At 42.9% G+C, this 23,372-nt stretch overlaps 1 protein-coding gene across 1 annotated transcript in view; it reads right to left on the reverse strand.

Annotated features, from left to right (window-relative positions):
• zgc:113425 (uncharacterized protein LOC541425 homolog) overlaps positions 1-23,372 on the reverse strand; it is a 99,557-nt gene that overhangs the window by 75,854 nt on the left and 331 nt on the right. Inside the window, exons 2-4 of the mRNA XM_034180982.1 lie at positions 22,189-22,248; positions 19,747-19,878; positions 2,373-2,519 (exon numbers count right to left, since the gene is read on the reverse strand). Coding sequence (XP_034036873.1) covers positions 2,373-2,519; positions 19,747-19,878; positions 22,189-22,248 — 339 coding nt within the window. The remainder of the gene's footprint in view (positions 1-2,372; positions 2,520-19,746; positions 19,879-22,188; positions 22,249-23,372) is intronic.

Here is a 23,372-nt window from a genome sequence, read left to right on the forward strand (position 1 = left end):
GTCAAAACAGTTTCAGTCTTTTGTTCATGGTAATGAGTCATTCACGTCATCAGGGGAGCCATCAGTCCCATCGTTAGGAGGGTCAGCTGCCCTGTCATTAGGAGGGTGCTAACTAGAGCACAGTAGGTGCTAATTAAAGCAATTGTTTAATCACTAGCCAATAGCAGTCTGCCTCTCGGTAGGAGGCGTCTGGTTAGGTTTAAAACTCCAGCTTTTGTGGCTTCTGTTTGTTCTTCTTGACAAAGGTCAGACAGAAGTCAGACTACCAGAGCAAGAATTTTAGCTGAGGAAGTTTCTGCGATTTGAAGCGAAATGTCCTCGCGTCAAGCAAACCAGTCCAGTCGAAGATTCAAGCTTCTCTACTATGGAAACCACCTGGACAACTGAGAGCCTACACAGAAACAAGTCATGACAGCAACATGTGCTGACATCAACATGACGCCTTTACCATCTTTAAAGACACAACACGATGCACCAAAAACAGGTGACATCAGGGGACTGACAAAAAGGTTTCAATCCCTGAGCGACCCTCAGAGTTAAAATCACTCACTCACTCACTCACTCACTCACTCACTCACTCACTCACTCACTCACTCACTCACTCACTCACTCACTCACTCACTCACTCACTCACTCACTCACTCACTCCTTACCTTGTGTGTCAGCAAGGCAGTGATTCACTGGGGTGTGTGTGTGTGTGTGTGGACAAGAGAACTCAGAAAACGCTGGATGGATTTCCTTCAAACATGGTGGAAATGTTACTTTGATAGATTCTGGAGTAGTTTGGTCAAAGGTCAAGAAAAATATGGTCAGAGCTTTCTGTAAACCCCTGTCTGGAGCTTTTTTCTATATTTAAACAACCAAGAAGCCGAGCAGGAAGATGTAAAGGATATATATATATATATATATATATATATATATCTTGTGATTGATTAGTATGAGTAAAGTCACACAGAAATGACACAATGATGTCATACACAGTCAAAAACATCATCATCATCATCTCTCTCTTTCACACACACACACACACACACACACACACACACACACACACACACACACACACACACACACACACACACACACACACACACACACACACACACACATTCATATGCGCGCGCATGTGTATATTTACAGTTGTCTATTTGTCTGGTGGTGTCCATCTGATGACTTTCATTAAGAAATGGTGGAAACGGGTTGACACACCTGCAGTGGACAAAAGTGTCTGAAGAAGACTGTCCTCAAAAACTGGGTGATTGAGCACAAAGTGCAGTGAGAGAACAAAAAATGATGACAGACTCCATCAAAGGACAGACGTGAAACCTTTGGACTCTGGGGACTGTCAGTGTCCTTTAATGCAGAACCACACATGTATGTATGTGATGGGTTCATGATCAGTTGTGGTGCAATTGGCATGTCGGCTGTGGTTTTGTAATCGGCGTGTCGGCTGTAGGGTTGCGGTCGGCGTGTCGACTGTGGGGTTGTAGTTGGCATGTCGGCTGTGGTTTTGTAATCGGCGTGTCGGCTGTGAGGTTGTAGTTGGCATGTCGGCTGTGGTTTTGTAATCGGCGTGTCGGCTGTAGGGTTGCGGTCGGCGTGTCGACTGTGGGGTTGCGGTCGGCGTGTCGGCTGTGGGGTTGCGGTCGGTCTGTCGGCTGTGGGTTTGCGGTCGGTCTGTCGGCTGTGGGGATGCAGTTGCGGTCAGCGTGTCGGCTGTGGTTTTGCGATCGGCATGTGGCTGTGGGGTTGCGGCCGGCGTGTCGGCTGTGGGGTTGCGGTCGGTGTGTCGGCTGTGGGGATGCGGTCGGCATGTTGCCTGTGGTTTTGCAATCAGCGTGTCGGCTGTGGGGTTGCGGTCGGTGTGTCGGCTGTGGGGATGCGGTCGGCATGTTGCCTGTGGTTTTGCAATCAGCGTGTCGGCTGTGGGGTTGCGGTCGGCGTGTCGGCTGTGGTTTTGCAATTGGCATGTCAGCTGTGGGGTTGCAGTTGGCGTGTCGGCTATGCTTTTGCGATCGGTGTGTCGGCTGTGGGGATGCTGTCGGCATGTTGGCTGTGGTTTTGCGATCGGCATGTCAGCTGTGGGGTTGCAGTTGGCGTGTCGGCTGTGGGGTTGCGGTCGGTGTGTCGGCTGTGGGGTTGCGGTTGGTGTGTCGGCTGTGGGGTTGCAGTTGGCGTGTCGGCTGTGGTTTTGCGATCGGTGTGTCGGCTGTGGGGATGCCGTCAGTGTGTCGACTGTGGGGTTGCGGTCGGCGTGCCGGCTGTGGGGTTGCAGTCAACATGTTGGCTGTGGGGTTGCAGTCGGTGTGCCGGCTGTGGGCTTGCAGTCGGTGTGCCGGTTGTGGGTTTGCGATCTGTATGTTGTTTGTTACCAGTCCAGTTGTGGAGTCGTAGCAGGCACAGCATGGCAGACTGCGACATCCAATGTGGACAATGAGCAGGGACAGAACCAGGCTGATGACACAGGACAGCAGAATGGTAGCATTAGAGCCTTTAACCACACGATGCAGGACAAATGTCTGGCAGGAGACACATCAAAGTCAGATGTTAACATAGACACACACAGTGGGTGCTTGTTCGGCGTTTGTTTACATAGTCCATGCACGGGATCTCTAACCGGCCACAAACATTCTCCAGGTTTATCTGAGCAAGTTAACGAGCTGCAATTGAGACCACTGGTCTCTGCTGTCAACCAAAAAAAAACTCAACAAAATCATGGACCACGACGATTGATGGTCACTGTAACCAAAAACAAAGAGGAAACAATGAATCATCTCACTGTGTGTCTGTGTGTGTGTGTATACCTACAGTGAGGCAAATAAGTATTTGATCCGCTGTGGATTTTTCAAGTTTTCCCACCTACAAAGAATGTAGAGGTCTGCAATTTTTATTGTAGGTACGTAGACAGAATCGGAAAAAAAATCCAGAAAATTACAATGTATGATTTTTAAATAATTAATTTTCATTTTATTGCACAGACCTGTTAGTTCATCTTGAAGAAATCCTCCTATTCTGCACTCTTTACCTGTATTAATTGCACCTGTTTGAACTTGTTACCTGTATAAAAGACACCTGTTCACACACTCAGTCAATCACACTCCAACCTGTCCACCATAGCCAAGACCAAAGAGCTGTCTAAGGACACCAGGGACAAAACTGTAGACCTGCACAAGGCTGGGATGGACTACAGGACAACAGGCAAGCAGCTTGGTAGAAGACAACAGCTGTTATGATGATTTATTAGAAAGTGGAAGAAACACAAGATGACTGTCAGTCTCCCTCGGTCTGGGATTCCATGCAAGATCTCACTTTGTGGGGTAAGGATGATTCTGAGAAAGCTCAGAACTACACAGGAGGACCTGGTCAATGACCTGAAGAGAGCTGGGACCACAGTCACAAAGATTACATTAGTACCACATGATGCTGTCATGGTTTAAAATCCTGCAGGGCAGCAAGGTCCCCCTGCTCAAGCCAGCACATGTCCAGGCCCATTTGAAGTTCACCAGTGACCATCTGGATGATCCAGAGGAGGCATGGGAGAAGGTCATGTGGTCAGATGACACCAGAATAGCGCTTTTGGAATCACCTCCACTTACCATATTTAGAGGATGAGAACAAGTCCAAGAAAACCATCCCAACCGTGAAGCATGCGGGGTGGAAACATCATACTCTGGGGGTGCTCTTCTGCAAAGGGGACAGGACGACTGCACCGTATTGAAGGGAGGATGGATGGGGTCATGCATTGTGAGATTTTGGCAAACAACCTCCTTCCCTCAGTAAGAGCATTGAAGATGGGTCATGGCTGGGTCTTCCAGCATGACAATGACCCCAAACACACAGCCAGGGCAACTAAGGAGGGGCTCCGTAAGAAGCATTTAAAGGTCCTGGAGTGGCCTGGCCAGTCTCCAGACCTGAACTCAATAGAAAATCTTTGGAGGGAGCTGAAACTCCAAACCTGAAAGATCTGGAGAAGATCTGTATGGAGGAGTGGACCAAAATCCCTGCTGCAGTGTGTGAAAACCTGGTGAAAAACTACAGGAAACGTCTGACCTCTGTAATTGCAAACAAAGGTTTCTGTGCCAAATATTAAGGTCTGTTTTTCTTCTGGATCACATGCTTATTTCATGCAATAAAAAAAAAATAATTATTTAAAAATCATATAATGTGATTTTCTGATTTTTTTTTTTTTTTTTTTTTAGATTCTGTCTGTCACAGTTGAAGTGAACCTACGATAAAAATTACAGACCTCCACATTCTTTGTAGGTGGGAAAACTGGCAAAATCCATAGTAATCTGCTAACTGGTAATTAGCGAAGCAGAAGTAAAGCTTAACGGTTAAAAACATTTATAAGCCCTAAAAATTATACATGTTAGGTCCTGTCTGGCCAGCTGCCAGTGCAGCTGGAGAAAAAATAAGTAATTTACTTTCAACATGCAGCAGCTCAGTGGCAGAAGAGGTAAATCAGAACGTCATCACAACAAAACACAACAAAACTCTTCACCAAACTAACTACATTCCTTGAACTATAAAAAACACAACAAATTTATAATACTAACAACACTCCAAAACTAACATCACTCACTGATCGCCAACCACTTTTCCGGGTTCGGGTTGCAGGGGCAACAGCTCCAGCAGGGGACCCCAGACTTCCCTTTCCCGGGCCACATTGACCACCTCTGACTGGTGGATCCCGAGGCATTCCCAGGCCAGTGTGGGTATATAATCTCTCCACCTAGTCCTGGGTCTTTCCCAGGGTCTCCTCCCAGATGGACGTGTCTGGGGAGTCCCCTCACTCATGAACAAGACCCTGAGGTACTTGAACTCTTTCACTTGGGGCAAGACCACATTCACTACCCGGAGTAGGCAATCCATTGGTTTCCTGCTGACAACCATGGCCTCAGATTTAGAGGTGCTGATCCTCATCCCAGCCGCTTCACACTCAGCTAACATGTACAACAATAATAATAAAAAACAAAGAAACCCTGAACTCCCATAATGCATTGCTGCAACACATTATGATTGACCGCTTTTCAAACTCCCATCCAGTAGATGGCAGTGTTCTATGCATTTTGACGGGGGGTTATAAGACAGTCTGATTTCCCATAATGCCTTTTGGCGCTTGTATTGGTTTATCGCTCAGACCTTCTTTATTCTTTCTTCTGCATTACTTTAAAAGTGCAATATTTTCACTTTGTAAAAATGACAGAGTTGCTGTTAATGTGTTGATAAACTGTTCGGAATTAGTCTGCCTATAAATGAAACCATAAGTGAAAATGCCTTGTGTTTTATCTACACTGCCACCGTGAAAGGTAAGTGAGACGTCTTTGTAGCAGCCGTGGTGTTTAAATCAATCAATCAATCAATCAATCAATTTTTTTTATATAGCGCCAAATCACAACAAACAGTTGCCCCAAGGCGCTTTATATTGTAAGGCAAGGCCATACAATAATTATGTAAAACCCCAACGGTCAAAACGACCCCCTGTGAGCAAGCACTTGGCTACAGTGGGAAGGAAAAACTCCCTTTTAACAGGAAGAAACCTCCAGCAGAACCAGGCTCAGGGAGGGGCAGTCTTCTGCTGGGACTGGTTGGGGCTGAGGGAGAGAACCAGGAAAAAGACATGCTGTGGAGGGGAGCAGAGATCGATCACTAATGATTAAATGCAGAGTGGTGCATACAGAGCAAAAAGAAAAAGAAACAGTGCATCATGGGAACCCCCCAGCAGTCTACGTCTATAGCAGCATAACTAAGGGATGGTTCAGGGTCACCTGATCCAGCCCTAACTATAAGCTTTAGCAAAAAGGAAAGTTTTAAGCCTAATCTTAAAAGTAGAGAGGGTGTCTGTCTCCCTGATCTGAATTGGGAGCTGGTTCCACAGGAGAGGAGCCTGAAAGCTGAAGGCTCTGCCTCCCATTCTACTCTTACAAACCCTAGGAACTACAAGTAAGCCTGCAGTCTGAGAGCGAAGCGCTCTATTGGGGTAATATGGTACTACGAGGTCCCTAAGATAAGATGGGACCTGATTATTCAAAACCTTATAAGTAAGAAGAAGAATTTTAAATTCTATTCTAGAATTAACAGGAAGCCAATGAAGAGAGGCCAATATGGGTGAGATATGCTCTCTCCTTCTAGTCCCCGTCAGTACTCTAGCTGCAGCATTTTGAATTAACTGAAGGCTTTTTAGGGAACTTTTAGGACAACCTGATAATAATGAATTACAATAGTCCAGCCTAGAGGAAATAAATGCATGAATTAGTTTTTCAGCATCACTCTGAGACAAGACCTTTCTGATTTAGAGATATTGCGTAAATGCAAAAAAGCAGTCCTACATATTTGTTTAATATGCACTTTGAATGACATATCCTGATCAAAATGACTCCAAGATTTCTCACAGTATTACTAGAGGTCAGGGTAATGCCATCCAGAGTAAGGATCTGGTTAGACACCATGTTTCTAAGATTTGTGGGGCCAAGTACAATAACTTCAGTTTTATCTGAGTTTAAAAGCAGGAAATTAGAGGTCATCCATGTCTTTATGTCTGTAAGACAATCCTGCAGTTTAGCTAATTGGTGTGTGTCCTCTGGCTTCATGGATAGATAAAGCTGGGTATCATCTGCGTAACAATGAAAATTTAAGCAATACCGTCTAATAATACTGCCTAAGGGAAGCATGTATAAAGTGAATAAAATTGGTCCTAGCACAGAACCTTGTGGAACTCCATAATTAACTTTAGTCTGTGAAGAAGATTCCCCATTTACATGAACAAATTGTAATCTATTAGACAAATATGATTCAAACCACCGCAGCGCAGTGCCTTTAATACCTATGGCATGCTCTAATCTCTGTAATAAAATTTTATGGTCAACAGTATCAAAAGCAGCACTGAGATCTAACAGAACAAGCACAGAGATGAGTCCACTGTCCGAGGCCATAAGAAGATCATTTGTAACCTTCACTAATGCTGTTTCTGTACTATGATGAATTCTAAAACCTGACTGAAACTCTTCAAATAGACCATTCCTCTGCAGATGATCAGTTAGCTGTTTTACAACTACCCTTTCAAGAATTTTTGAGAGAAAAGGAAGGTTGGAGATTGGCCTATAATTAGCTAAGATAGCTGGGTCAAGTGATGGCTTTTTAAGTAATGGTTTAATTACTGCCACCTTAAAAGCCTGTGGTACATAGCCAACTAACAAAGATAGATTGATCATATTTAAGATCGAAGCATTAAATAATGGTAGGGCTTCCTTGAGCAGCCTGGTAGGAATGGGGTCTAATAAACATGTTGATGGTTTGGATGAAGTAACTAATGAGAATAACTCAGACAGAACAATCGGAGAGAAAGAGTCTAACCAAATACCGGCATCACTGAAAGCAGCCAAAGATAACGATACGTCTTTGGGATGGTTATGAGTAATTTTTTCTCTAATAGTTAAAATTTTGTTAGCAAAGAAAGTCATGAAGTCATTACTAGTTAAAGTTAATGGAATACTCAGCTCAATAGAGCTCTGACTCTTTGTCAGCCTGGCTACAGTGCTGAAAAGAAACCTGGGGTTGTTCTTATTTTCTTCAATTAGTGATGAGTAGAAAGATGTCCTAGCTTTACGAAGGGCTTTTTTATAGAGCAACAGACTCTTTTTCCAGGCTAAGTGAAGATCTTCTAAATTAGTGAGACGCCATTTCCTCTCCAACTTACGGGTTATCTGCTTTAAGCTACGAGTTTGTGAGTTATACCACGGAGTCAGACACTTCTGATTTAAAGCTCTCTTTTTCAGAGGAGCTACAGCATCCAAAGTTGTCTTCAATGAGGATGTAAAACTATTGACGAGATACTCTATCTCCCTTACAGAGTTTAGGTAGCTACTCTGCACTGTGTTGGTATATGGCATTAGAGAACATAAAGAAGGAATCATATCCTTAAACCTAGTTACAGCGCTTTCTGAAAGACTTCTAGTGTAATGAAACTTATTCCCCACTGCTGGGTAGTCCATCAGAGTAAATGTAAATGTTATTAAGAAATGATCAGACAGAAGGGAGTTATCAGGGAATACTGTTAAGTCTTCTATTTCCATACCATAAGTCAGAACAAGATCTAAGATATGATTAAAGTGGTGGGTGGACTCATTTACTTTTTGAGCAAAGCCAATAGAGTCTAATAATAGATTAAATGCAGTGTTGAGGCTGTCATTCTCAGCATCTGTGTGGATGTTAAAATCGCCCACTATAATTATCTTATCTGAGCTAAGCACTAAGTCAGACAAAAGGTCTGAAAATTCACAGAGAAACTCACAGTAACGACCAGGTGGACGATAGATAATAACAAATAAAACTGGTTTTTGGGACTTCCAATTTGGATGGACAAGACTAAGAGACAAGCTTTCAAATGAATTAAAGCTCTGTCTGGGTTTTGGATTAATTAATAAGCTGGAATGGAAGATTGCTGCTAATCCTCCACCCCGGCCCGTGCTACGAGCATTCTGACAGTTAGTGTGACTCGGGGGTGTTGACTCATTTAAACTAACATATTCATCCTGCTGTAACCAGGTTTCTGTTAGGCAGAATAAATCAATATGTTGATCAATTATTATATCATTTACCAACAGGGACTTAGAAGAGAGAGACCTAATGTTTAATAGACCACATTTAACTGTTTTAGTCTGTGGTGCAGTTGAAGGTGCTATATTATTTTTTCTTTTTGAATTTTTATGCTTAAATAGATTTTTGCTGGTTATTGGTAGTCTGGGAGCAGGCACCGTCTCTACGGGGATGGGGTAATGAGGGGATGGCAGGGGGAGAGAAGCTGCAGAGAGGTGTGTAAGACTACAACTCTGCTTCCTGGTCCCAACCCTGGATAGTCACGGTTTGGAGGATTTAAGAAAATTGGCCAGATTTCTAGAAATGAGAGCTGCTCCATCCAAAGTGGGATGGCTGCCGTCTCTCCTAACAAGACCAGGTTTTCCCCAGAAGCTTTGCCAATTATCTATGAAGCCCACCTCATTTTTTGGACACCACTCAGACAGCCAGCAATTCAAGGAGAACATGCGGCTAAACATGTCACTCCCGGTCTGATTGGGGAGGGGCCCAGAGAAAACTACAGAGTCCGACATTGTTTTTGCAAAGTTACACACCGATTCAATGTTAATTTTAGTGACCTCCGATTGGCGTAACCGGGTGTCATTACTGCCGACGTGAATTACAATCTTACCAAATTTACGCTTAGCCTTAGCCAGCAGTTTCAAATTTCCTTCAATGTCGCCTGCTCTGGCCCCCGGAAGACAATTGACTATGGTTGCTGGTGTCGCTAACTTCACATTTCTCAAAACAGAGTCGCCAATAACCAGAGTTTGATCCTCGGCGGGTGTATCGTCGAGTGGGGAAAAACGGTTAAAGATGTGAACGGGTTGGCGGTGTACACGGGGCTTCTGTTTAGGGCTACGCTTCCTCCTCACAGTCACCCAGTCGGCCTGCTTTCCCGGCTGCTCGGGATCTGCCAGGGGGGAACTAACGGCGGCTAAGCTACCTTGGTCCGCACCGACTACAGGGGCCTTGCTAGCTGTAGAATTTTCCACGGTGCGGAGCCGAGTCTCCAATTCGCCCAGCCTGGCCTCCAAAGCTACGAATAAGCTACACTTATTACAAGTACCATTACTGCTAAAGGAGGCCGAGGAATAACTAAACATTTCACACCCAGAGCAGAAAAGTGCGGGAGAGACAGGAGAAGCCGCCATGCTAAATCGGCTAAGAGCTAGTAGCTACGCTAAGCTAGCGGATTCCTAAAAACACGCAAAGCGAATAATGTGTAAATAATTTAGAGGTGATTCAGCAGAAGGAGTGCTTTAGTTAAGGCACGTAAAGATTACACTGGGAAACAAATCGTAATCTAGATAACTAGATCAATCTAACTGCGCAGATCAAACAGCTAACAGATACAGAAAAACACCGCTGTGCTCCGGAACAAGAAGTGATACAATACCGCAGTGAGAGCCGACCACCAGTAGAGTCAAGTAAAAAAGTAAAAAAAAAAAAAATAAAAAGGTAAAAAAGTAAAAAAGTCTTGAAAAAGACTATTAGTTCAAAGTCCAAAGCAGCAGGTAGCAGTCTCTGTGTAAACAGTCCCAACAGAGAGCCAAAATTAACAGATACAGCAAAACACCGCTGTGCTCCGGAACAGGAAGTGATACAATACCGCAGTGAGAGCCAAACTCAGAGCCAAAGACACAAGCGCTGCACTGAATTTACTCAGAAGCCTCTGCGACGCTAAACGTCACTGACAGTAATCAATACTGTCAATAACAATAATTAATCAATACTGAAAGTTAGCGGTTAGCTGTAATTTCCACTCATTTTTTAGGCGTTTTTCGGTGTAGCGTTGTAAAAGTTAACTTTTCTGTTAGTGGACTAGTGGTTATCAAAGCTAACTTTTTGGTTAGCTGTGCCCGCCACTGACTGACACACACAAAGACCTAAAGGTGATCAGAGCCACATTAGATCACAGCTTGGCAACCAGCTAGAATGGTGCAAAATTTGCTACAATGATTTATTTGTCTGAATAAGAGCAGCTGGAATAAAACTGTTCCTGTCGTGTTTTGTTCTACACTTCAGGACTGTAAACCTCCAACCAGAGGGGAGAAGCTGGAATCCCCCGTGTAGAGGTGTGTGACTGGTGGTTTATCATCGACTCAGTGATCCTCTGGAGCTGCCTGGTGTGCAGAGACTCGGGGCCAAGCTGTGGCTCCCCAGTCAGCTTCCCTGCATCAGTTTGTTTCTCTCATTCAAAGCACCATGACAACAAAGAATAAGACAAAACAGATTCAATAAAAGATTGATAAAACAGTGTCATGATGGTTTTGCCAACGTTAAAAGACGACCGTTTTCTGAAACAAAACAGACACTGATGCCCTTTTTTCCATTCAGCTTCAAAGTTGGTCTCAAAGTTCAGGTACTTATATGACCGCACAGGTTCCACCTTCTGACCCTTGATGACTGTGGCCTCAGGTGGACATGGGTTCTTTCTGAAATCCACAATCCACATATCTTTAGTCTTTGAGATGTTCAGCTGAAGGTGGGACTCTTCACACAACCTGACAAAGTAGACAACAACAGGTCCATGGCTGGTTTCATTCTCCTGCAGTAAACTAACAATGACAGAGTCATCTGCATATTTTTCATGCATGCTCTGACCGTCTGTGTACAGGAATAAAAGCAACGGGGACAAAACGCACCCTTGTGGTGAACCAGCTGACAACACCACTTGGTCAGATAAGACACCATGAAATCTGACCCACTGTGTCCGCTCAGTTAAAAAGTCAAGAATCCAGCCTGCAGGATGATTACTTAAACTAAACTGATCTAAAAGCCTACGGGTTAAAATATGTGGCTGATTGTATTAAAAGCAGAAGAGAAATCAATAAATAAAAGTCTGGCACAACATCCATTCGCCTCCGAATGTTTAAACAGCAGGTTAAGAAGAGTGAGTGTGGCGTCCTCCACTCCTCTGTGAGGCCTGGAAGCAAACTGCATAGAGTCCAGTACCTGCTGAGTGTTTCTCAGGATCTCTGACTGCACAGATTATTCAAAAACCTTCAATGAGAATCGATGTACGGCGGCTAGATTTCAGAACAGGAACAACCACAGCATTTTTCCAGACACTAGGGACATGTTGTAACAATAAAGACTGATTAAAAATATAATGAAACACTGAACACAGCTCCTTGGCGCAGTGTTTCAGGACACGTCCACATATTTTGTCTGGTCCACAATTCTTATTAGTTTTTTTTTTAATATATATATTTTATTTCTGATTTTTCCATATAACATACAAAGAACAAAGAAACAGCAAACAAACAGTGACTCAGACACATACACATTGCCAGTTAAACAGTAACATCTCAGAGTAGAGACGGGGAAATATCTGTCACCTGGGCATAGGTTAACATGTCAAACTGCCTTAATCTCCTCCAGGTACTCCAAGCACTTGTGAATTTTCTCATTGAACACATTCTTAAAGATCTGAATCTTTCCATTTCTATTAGAGACATCATGTCAGTGATCCACATTTGAAAGGACGGGGCAGTAGAAGCTTTCCATTCTTTCAAGATTAGTCTTTTGGCAACAACCATTCCTAATCCCAGAGGTTGCTGCATAAATGCAGGGAGGTCCTTAATTGTGTTTGTAATGCCAAAAATGGCGAGTCCTGTGTCAGGCTGAAGCGTACCAGTCAAATATTTTACACCAAAAACCCGTTATTGAAGAGCAGAACCAAAAAGCATGAGATAATGTGCCATCTGATGTTTTACAGCCGTCACAAACTGGTGAGACAAAGGGATAAATTTTATGCAACCTGACTTTAGAATAATATAAATGATGAACAATCTTAAACTGTATAAGCTGGTGTCTACTGTTTACTGAGCAAGAGCAGATTATGGACAAACACTCATCCCACATAGATTCAGACAACTCCACACCCAACTCCTCCCTCCAGGTATCCCTTATTTTAACCATACGTACATTAATTTTACAAATTAATTGTCTGGAGTCAGGAGGGCTTTTAAGGACTTTGAAAAGCTCATGTTCTGCTGGGAGATGTTTGAAATGTCTAATTTTGGATTGTATGTAATGCCTAACTTGCAAATAACGAAAAAAACTGGAGTGAGGCAGATTATATTTTTCTCTCAGCTGGCTGAACGATGCAAATTTACCATCAATATAGAAATTTTCGATTGAGACTAAGCCCTTCTGTCTCCAGTCACAACAGGATTTGTCCAACCAAGGGGCAAAAATGAATGGTTCAAACATATAGGTGTTTGTACAGAAGTTTCCGGTAATACCAGAAAGCTCCTAACCTGGTTTAAAATTCTGACAGTGTTTCAACACAAAGCAAAGCTTCCCAAGGGATTCAGTTTTATCAAACTTAGAAAAGAGCATGGCTGGTAAGGAGGAGTCATTAACGGAGTTAGCCTCCATCTTAAGCCATAAAGGAGTTGTAAAAGTTACTGTCTGTGGCTGCCTGTTGCCAAAACATCAGGACTCTAATGTTGGCGGCCCAATAGTAATGTCTGAAAACTGGCATGCCAAGACCACCCTCCAGTTTGGGCTTCTGCAGATGTACCCTCGAGATTCTGGGCTTTTTATTGTTCCAAATGTAGGAAACTATAATGGAATCTAATTCTTTAAAAAAATGCAGAGGTTAGAAAAATCGGGAGATTTTGACGCAAGTAAAGAAATCTAGGGAGAGAGATCATCTTGATAGAATTAATACGGCCAATCATTGACAAAGGCAACAATTTCCAGTATTCAATGTTTTGTTTAAGTTTCAATATGAATTCTTCAAAGTTTAATTTAAATATTAGTTTAGGATTTTTTGGTATAGTCAAACCTAGATAACATAAATGATCATTAGCAATTTTAAATGGAATATTTTCCAGAAAACCTGGAGGGTAAGTTGCAGAGAGGGGCATAAAGTCACTTTTTGACCAGTTAATTGTGTATCCAGATATTCTGCTGAAAGAGTTTATAACTTCAAGTAGAATAGGAACTGACTCCACCGAATCCCGAAGGTATATTATTACATCATCGGCATATAAACTTATAAGTGTTTCCACTCTTCCCACCTGAAGACCTTCAAGGCACGGATGTGCTCTTATTTTTAAAGTGAGGGGTTCTATCACAATAGCAAAAAGGGCCGGGGAAAGAGGGCAACCCTGCTGGACTGAACGTTGTAAAGGGAATGGTAATGACCTGTCACCATTAGTCAGAATGGAGCATGAAGAGCGAGCATATATCACCCCTACCCAGGATATGAATGTTTCACCGAATCCGAATCTGCACAATAACTCAAACATATAAGACCACTCCACTTGATCAAAGGCTTTGTGCGCATCAAGCGACAAGATTGCTGCTCCACTAGCACTGCTATGATCAGCATACATTACACTGAGAACACGCCTAACATTTGAAAAAGAGAACCTGCCAGGAATAAATCCTGTTTGATCAGGATGAATGATGGAGGCCAAATGCTTATTTAATCGGGTTGACAAAATTTTTGTAATTATCTTTCGATCAACATTTTGAAGCGCAACTGGCCTAAAGCTAGCTGGATCAGTTTCCTCTCTATTCTTTTTTAAAATAAGGGACATGTTGGCCTCATATAGGGTTTTGGGCAACATTCTTTCATTTTTAGAATTTGACATCATTCGGAGTAAAAGCAGAGCAAGAATGTCACAAAACATCTCGTAGAATTCACTGCTAAATCTGTCTGGCCCAGCTACCTTTCCTGATGGAAATGATTTTATTGCGGTAGTTACCTCCTGTATCGTAAAATCAGAATCCAGCTCGGTTCTTGCTGTATCATTCAGCTTGGGCAGTGGCAAGGAATCAAAGAAGTTATTTAAGTCAGATTGTGTAACATTCTGCTTAGAAGAATAAAGCTCACTATAGAACTCCCTGAAACGACGATTTACCTCTAAAGGGTTAGTTAAAAGGGTGCCAGATGCAGATTTCATGCTATGAATTGATCTTGAGGCCTGGACGCCTTTTAGCTGCCACGCAAGGAGCTTACTAGGTTTGTCCCCTAGCTCAAAATGTTTACTCCTCAGTTTCAGAAGTAGGTTATTAATCTGAGTGCTCAAGATCCCATTATATTCATACTTAAGCTTCAGTATTTCTTTGTAGTCATCTGGGGATTTAGATATTTGATCTGTTCTTTCCAGAGCCAGAAGAGTGTCCTTAATTTCTAAGAGCCGGTTTTCGTTTTTTTAAGAGCAGAAGAGTACAAATTATATCTCCATGCGTAACAACTTTTAATGTTTCCCAAAGTGTAGAGTCAGACACACAACCATTATCATTTATGGCTATAAATTCCTTAAGTTTAGGGTTGAAGCGCCAGGAATACGCCTGTTTTGAAAGAGAGAGCTTTAAGGACAATGTCACAGGACTGTGGTCAGAGATCAGTATGTTATGATATTTTGACTAAGTGACATGGGGAACTAAATTAGAATCTGTTAAGAAATAATCTATCCTGCTATATGACTTATGAACATGAGAGTAAAATGAATAGTCTCTATCAATAGGATGCTGAATCCTCCAGATGTTTACCAGGTTTCTAGATTTGAGTAAGTTGTTCAAAAGATGCAGAGATGCAAGTTCTGGTGGAGGCTGTGAGGAGCAGTTCAAGTCTCCAGCAACCATTATGTTTGAGTCATTATCGTCTGACAACAGGTCAAAGACCCTCCTGAAAAATTAGGATCATCAGTGTTCGGTTCATAGAGATTAAGAAGCATTAAAGGAAATGTGTTAACACTACCAGAGACCAATAAGTATCTACCAAGAGGGTCAGTAACCACAGAATTAGGCTGGAATGGAAAATGTTTCTTGATTAGTATGGCAACACCATGGGCGTGGGAGGTAAATGGACTGCATTTATATAGCGCTTTTCCATCTGCACCAGACGCTCAAAGCGCTTTTACAATTATGCCTCACATTCACCCCGATGTCAGGGTGCTGCCATACAAGGCGCTCACTACACACCGGGAGCAATAGGGGATTAAAGGCCTTGCCCAAGGGCCCTGAGTGATTTTCCAGTCAGGCGGGGATTTGAACCCATGATCTTCTGGACTCAAGCCCAACACATTAACCACTAAACCATCATAAGATAATTATAGTGGGCGATTTTAACATCCACACAGATGCTGAGAATGACAGCCTCAACACTGCATTTAATCTATTATTAGACTCTATTGGCTTTGCTCAAAATGTAAATGAGTCCACCCACCACTTTAATCATATCTTAGATCTTGTTCTGACTTATGGTATGGAAATAGAAGACTTAACAGCATTCCCTGAAAACTCCCTTCTGTCTGATCATTTCTTAATAACATTACATTTACTCTGATGGACTACCCAGCAGTGGGGAATAAGTTTCATTACACTAGAAGTCTTTCAGAAAGCCCTGTAACTAGGTTTAAGGATATGATTCCTTCTTTATGTTCTCTAATGCCATATACCAACACAGTGCAGAGTAGCTACCTAAACTCTGTAAGTGAGATAGAGTATCTCGTCAATAGTTTTACATCCTCATCGAAGACAACTTTGGATGCTGTAGCTCCTCTGAAAAAGAGAGCTTTAAATCAGAAGTGCCTGACTCTGTGGTATAACTCACAAACTCGTAGCTTAAAGCTGATAACCCGTAAGTTGGAGAGGAAATGGCGTCTCACTAGTTGGCTATGTACCACAGGCTTTTAAGGTGGCAGTAATTAAACCATTACTTAAAAAGCCATCACTTGACCCAGCTATCTTAGCTAATTATAGGCCAATCTCCAACCTTCCTTTTCTCTCAAAAATTCTTGAAAGGGTAGTTGTAAAACAGCTAACTGATCATCTGCAGAGGAATGGTCTATTTGAGAGTTTCAGTCAGGTTTTAGAATTCATCATAGTACAGAAACAGCATTAGTGAAGGTTGCAAATGATCTTCTTATGGCCTCGGACAGTGGACTCATCGCTGTGCTTGTTCTGTTAGACCTCAGTGCTGCTTTTGATACTGTTGACCATAAAATTTTATTACAGAGATTAGAGCATGCCATAGGTATTAAAGGCACTGCGCTGCGGTGGTTTGAATCATATTTATCTAATAGATTACAATTTGTTCATGTAAATGGGGAATCTTCTTCACAGACTAAAGTTAATTATGGAGTTCCACAAGGTTCTGTGCTAGGACCAATTTTATTCACTTTATACATGCTTCCCTTAGGCAGTATTATTAGATGGTATTGCTTAAATTTTCATTGTTACGCAGATGATACCCAGCTTTATCTATCCATGAAGCCAGAGGACACACACCAATTAGCTAAACTGCAGGATTGTCTTACAGACATAAAGACATGGATGACCTCTAATTTCCTGCTTTTAAACTCAGATAAAACTGAAGTTATTGTACTTGGCCCCACAAATCTTAGAAACATGGTGTCTAACCAGATCCTTACTCTGGATGGCATTACCCTGACCTCTAGTAATACTGTGAGAAATCCTGGAGTCATTTTTGATCAGGATATGTCATTCAATGCGCATATTAAACAAATATGTAGGACTGCTTTTTTGCATTTACGCAATATCTCTAAAATCAGAAAGGTCTTGTCTCAGAGTGATGCTGAAAAACTAATTCATGCATTTATTTCCTCTAGGCTGGACTACTGTAATTCATTATATCAGGTTGTCCTAAAAGTTCCCTGAAAAGCCTTCAGTTAATTCAAAATGCTGCAGCTAGAGTACTGACGGGGACTAGAAGGAGAGAGCATATCTCACCCATATTGGCCTCTCTTCATTGGCTTCCTGTTAATTCTAGAATAGAATTTAAAATTCTTCTTCTTACTTATAAGGTTTTGAATAATCAGGTCCCATCTTATCTTAGGGACCTCGTAGTACCATATCACCCCAATAGAGCGCTTCGCTCTCAGACTGCAGGCTTACTTGTAGTTCCTAGGGTTTGTAAGAGTAGAATGGGAGGCAGAGCCTTCAGCTTTCAGGCTCCTCTCCTGTGGAACCAGCTCCCAATTCAGATCAGGGAGACAGACACCCTCTCTACTTTTAAGATTAGGCTTAAAACTTTCCTTTTCGCTAAAGCTTATAGTTAGGGCTGGATCAGGTGACCCTGAACCATCCCTTAGTTATGCTGCTATAGACGTAGACTGCTGGGGGGTTCCCATGATGCACTGTTTCTTTCTCTTTTTGCTCTGTATGCACCACTCTGCATTAATCATTAGTGATCGATCTCTGCTCCCCTCCACAGCATGTCTTTTTCCTGGTTCTCTCCCTCAGCCCCAACCAGTCCCAGCAGAAGACTGCCCCTCCCTGAGCCTGGTTCTGCTGGAGGTTTCTTCCTGTTAAAAGGGAGTTTTTCCTTCCCACTGTCACCAAGTGCTTGCTCACAGGGGGTCGTTTTGACCGTTGGGGTTTTTACGTAATTATTGTATGGCCTTGCCTTACAATATAAAGCACCTTGGGGCAACTGTTTGTTGTGATTTGGCGCTATATAAATAAAATTGATTGATTGATAGTTAGCACCCTCCTAATGACAGGACGGAAGCCTCCCCTAATGGCTCCCTTGTCGACTCTCCTGATGACGTGAATGACTCATTACCATGAACAAAAGACTGAAACTGCTTTGACCTGAGTACCCCATTGTAAACAGGGGACAAAGCATGTCTCAGACCCCCTCCCCGGTTAAGGCTGGGTTTCAACTGTTTTACAAAGAATGCTTCCTTGACACCTCTCTCAAACCATTTCTTCTCTCTGGCTAAAATTTTAACTTCCTTGTCCTCAAACGTGTGGTTAGTGTCTTTAAGGTGGAGATGAACTGCAGACTGAGGTCCACTGGCGCACTCTCTGCGGTGCTGGTATAGCCTCTTGTTTAAAGGTTGCCTAGTCTCACCTATGTAGTGTTCGTCACAGTTTTCCTGACATCTGATAGAATACACTACATTGCTCTGTTTGTAACTAGGGATCCTGTCCTTAGGGTGAACTAATTTCTGTCTCAAGGTGTTGACTGGTTTAAAGTAAACTGGGATTTTGTGCTGTCTGGATTTTGTGCTATCCTCTGTAGTTTTTTTCCCCTACTCCTGCTAAATAAGGGAGAGACACACCTCTTCTTGTCTCCGTCTCCTGTCTATCTGGTCTCTTTGTTTTCTGGGACTTCTGCACTTTGTTCAGGGAGTGTGTGTGTGTGCATGTCTCTGTGTGTGCGCATCTGTGTGTGTGTGCACCTCTGTGTGTGTGCGTCTCTGTATGCACGTCTGTGTGTGTGCGCGTCTGTGTGTGCATTTCTGTGTGTGAGCATCTGTGTGTGTGTGTCTCTGTGTGTGTGCATCTCTGTGTGTGTGTGCATCTCTGTGTGTTCGTCTCTATGTGTGTGCATCTCTGTGTATGTGCGCGTCTCTCTGTGTGTGCATCTGTGTGTGTGTGTGTGTGTGTGTGAGTGTGTGAGTGTGTGTCTCTATGTGTGTGTGTCTCTGTGTATGTGCGCGTCTCTCTGTGTGTGCATCTGTGTGTGTGTGTGAGTGTGTGAGTGTGTGTGTGTGCGTCTCTGTGTGTGTGTGTGTCTCTGTGTGTGCGTCTCTCTGTATGTGCGTCTGTGTGTGTGTGTGTGAGTGTGTGTGTGCGTCTCTCTGTATGTGCGTCTCTGTGTATGTGCGCGTCTCTCTGTGTGTGTGTGAGTGTGTGAGTGTGTGTGTGTGCGTCTCTGTGTGTGTGTGTGTCTGTGTGTGCGTCTCTCTGTATGTGCGTCTGTGTGTGTGTGTGTGTGTGCGTCTCTCTGTATGTGCGTCTCTATGTGTGTGCGTCTCTGTGTATGTGCGCATCTCTCTGTGTGTGCATCTGTGTGTGTGTGTGAGTGTGTGAGTGTGTGTGTGTGTGCGTCTCTGTGTATGTGTGTGTCTCTGTGTGTGCGTCTCTCTGTATGTGCGTCTGTGTGTGTGTGTGTGAGTGTGTGTGTGTGTCTCTCTGTATGTGCGTCTCTGTGTATGTGCGCGTCTCTCTGTGTGTGTGTGAGTGTGTGTGTGTGCGTCTCTGTGTGTGTGTGTGTCTGTGTGTGCGTCTCTCTGTATGTGCGTCTGTGTGTGTGTGTGTGAGTGTGTGTGTGCGTCTCTCTGTATGTGCGTCTCTGTGTGTGTGTGTGTGTGTGTGTGTGAGTGTGTGTGTGTGTTTCTGTGTGTGCGTCTCTCTGTATGTGCGTCTGTGTGTGCATCTGTGTGTGTTTACCACTTGAGGACTGTCGTGGTGGTGGAAGACTTCTTGATTGTCCTCTCCATAGGTCAGTGTCAGAGAGGAATAAGCAGACACACACAGAGCCGCCACACACGACAACGCCGCTGTTACCACCATCGAACTCACCTGGAGGAAAAAGTCAGAGACTGTGAGACACTGAGGACAAGTTATAAGAATCATCAGTAATAAACCATATTGTGAGCCAACAAATCCGTTATTTGCTTGTTTACAAATTTTGAAATTCTGGGAATCCAAGTTATGTATAAAGTCAAAATAAACTTCTGCCTCAACATGTCCAGGATCAGTTCAAAATGAGGACTCCAGCAATACTTTGACAGGAACATTATTATTTGAGAAACTAAAGATCCGAACTACTGTAAAAAGTCATGTTTCTGTTAAAGGGGTTAATTGGAATAACTGTCCTGATAATATTAAATTATGTGGTACCTTAGTTGGTGTTCAAAGGCTGAAGAAAAATAATATATTTACCCGTTATAGTTGAAGAATTAGGTTTACTGATTTGTTCTTGTGCTTGGGTTTGTGCACTGTTGCTCCTTTGGTTGTGCTTTGAAATTCTGGTGCACTGAGTTATATTGTTTGTGCACATTTATTTGGTATTGTTGTTCTGATATATATTTATATATGTATACATTCTTTATTTTTATGGCGTAAGGATAGTTATAAGCTTTGCTTCTGCCTTCACCCTTTTGGCCACACGGATTTGTCTTTGTTTTCATCTGTGTGCCAAAAAAATAAATTAATTCATTCAAAAACAATGACTTCCTTTGTGAAGGTAAATTATCGCTTTTATTGTCAGTTGTCTTCAGACACGTCAATACAGCACCAAATCACAAAAAAAGGTGCCTCAAGGCACTTCACACAAGTAAGGTCTGACCTTACCAAACCCCAGAGCAAGAACACAGGCAACAGTGGTAAGAAAAAACTCCCTCTGAGGAAGATACCTCAAGCAGACCAGACTCAGCGGGGTGACCCTCTGCTTGGGCCATTATACATCATCATCATCATCATCATCATCAAACTTATTTCAGACACATGGTCCATAATAAGACAGAGGAACATACAAACAACAACAACAACAAAAAACAATAAAAGACCAATTTCATCCTTGGCCATGTAAGCTGAGGCACCAGTGTTTCCACGTCTAGAAAAGAACCTGACCGAGCTCTGTGCTGGGCTGGTCAGGGTGTGAATGATGCTGTTACACGATCTGTGCGTCTGCACATGCATCTGTACATGAGGTTTCTGAGCACAGCAGCACAGGTTGGGACATTGACATTTACAAACATCTGACTGGCACTACTCCATCACAGCACCTTAAGCAGCATTTTCATGCCGTCATTGTATGCAACCTGAAGTTTGTGCATACTACTTGTTTGTAATGCCGCCACAGGTGGGCAGTATACATTGAAGTGCAATATGCTTTAAAAAGTGCAGTTTAACAGGTACAGAGCACATAGAGAACTTACGAACAAGCATATTAGCTTGTGCATATTGAATACAACGCTGCCTGTGAATGTCTCTATCATCAGACAGGTCAGCGGTTATGTAATGTCCCAAGTATTTCACTTCATCACACACTTGGAGATGCTGTCCGACAGAGAGAAGGCAGGAAAACACAATTTAGAGTCCTCTTTACTTCTGACAATCATGATGTTGCTCTTTTTGCATTGTATTTAATATCAAAGTCTATTCCGTACTGAGAGCAAACCTTTAAACAGCTGCTGCAACCCAGTGCTACACGGACAGAAAATTACAAGGTCATCGGCGCACATTAGGTGGATTATGGTTGTATGGCCAACCCCACAGCCAGTCCTACATTGATTCAACAGACGGATCGTCCATATACACATTAAAAAGGCAAGGCGAGAGAATGCTGCCTTGTATTACCCCATCTAGTCTCTGCAAGAGTCAAGACAGAAGTCAGAGTACCAGAGCAAGAATTTTAGCTGAGGAGCTTCTGTGATTAGAAGCGAAACGTCCTCATGTCAAGCAACCCAGTCCAGTTGAAGATTCAAGCTTCTCTACTATGGAAACCAACATTCAACTGAGACCCTTCACAGAAACTGGAAAAAGGTTTAACTGTGTGGGTCAGAGACATCTGAGGGACGTCACCAGGACACACAGGACATGTGGAAAAGGGTTGAAGTGTCTCGCACAGGAGATGCCACCAGAACCACCAGTGTCCTGTGAAAGATCATCTCTCTCCACACCACCAGGCTAAACACACACACACACACACACACACACACACACACACACACACACACACACCACACACACACACACACACACACCACACACACACACACACACACACACACACACACACACACACACACACGACACACTCCACGAGGCCAAATGTGTCCTCTGAATCTCAGAGTTACACCAGATGTTAGGTTCTTTTACACTCACCAGAACAGAGTTTTTCTTCTGGGAGGCAAACAGGGCCAGAAAACCTGCACAGGCCATGATCTGTGACAATCAAACACAGAGCGCGGAGTAACAGCAGAGTAAACACAGAGAACAGACGAACTACAGAGTAAACACAGAGAACAGACGAACTACAGAGTAAACACAGAGAACAGACGAACTACAGAGTAAACACAGAGACAGAAGAACTACAGAGTAAACACAGAGAACAGACAAACTACAGAGTAAACACAGAGAACAGACAAACAACAGAGTAAACACAGAGAACAGACAAACAACAGAGTAAACACAGAGAACAGACGAACTACAGAGTAAACACAGAGAACAGATGAACTACAGAGTAAACACAGAGAACAGACGAACAGAGTAAACACAGAGAACAGACTAACAACAGAGTAAACACAGAGAACAGACGAACAGCAGAGTAAACACAGAGAACAGACGAACAACAGAGTAAACACAGAGAACAGAAGAACAACAGAGTAAACACAGAGAACAGACAAACAACAGAGTAAACACAGAGAACAGACAAACTGCAGAGTAAACACAGAGAACAGACGAACAGCAGAGTAAACACAGAGAACAGACGAACAACAGAGTAAACACAGAGAACAGACAAACTACAGAGTAAACACAGAGAACAGACGAACAACAGAGTAAACACAGAATACAGAAGAACAGCAGAGTAACACAGAGAACAGACGAACTACAGAGTAAACACAGAGAACGACGAACAGAGTAAACACAGAAAACAGACAAACTACAGGTAAACACAGAGAACAGACGAACTACAGAGTAACACAGAGAACAGACAACTGCAGAGTAAACACGAGAACAGAACGAACAGCAGAGTAACCACAGAGAACAGACGAACACAGAGTAAACACAGAGACAGACGAACAGCGAGTAAACACAGAGAACAAGAACGAACAACAGAGTAAACACAGAGAACAGACGAACTTCACAGCAGTAACACAGAGACAGAATAACTACATGAGTAAAACACGAGAACAGATGAACAACAGAGTAACATCAGATAACAGACGAACTACAGAGTAACACAGAGAACAGAACGAACTACAGAGTAAAACAAGAGAACAGACGAACAACAGTAAACACAGAGAACAGACGACTACAGAGTAAACACAGAGAACGATAACTACAGA

The sequence above is a fragment of the Thalassophryne amazonica genome, chromosome 11, assembly GCF_902500255.1.
Source record: "Thalassophryne amazonica chromosome 11, fThaAma1.1, whole genome shotgun sequence".
Classification (NCBI taxonomy): domain Eukaryota; kingdom Metazoa; phylum Chordata; class Actinopteri; order Batrachoidiformes; family Batrachoididae; genus Thalassophryne; species Thalassophryne amazonica.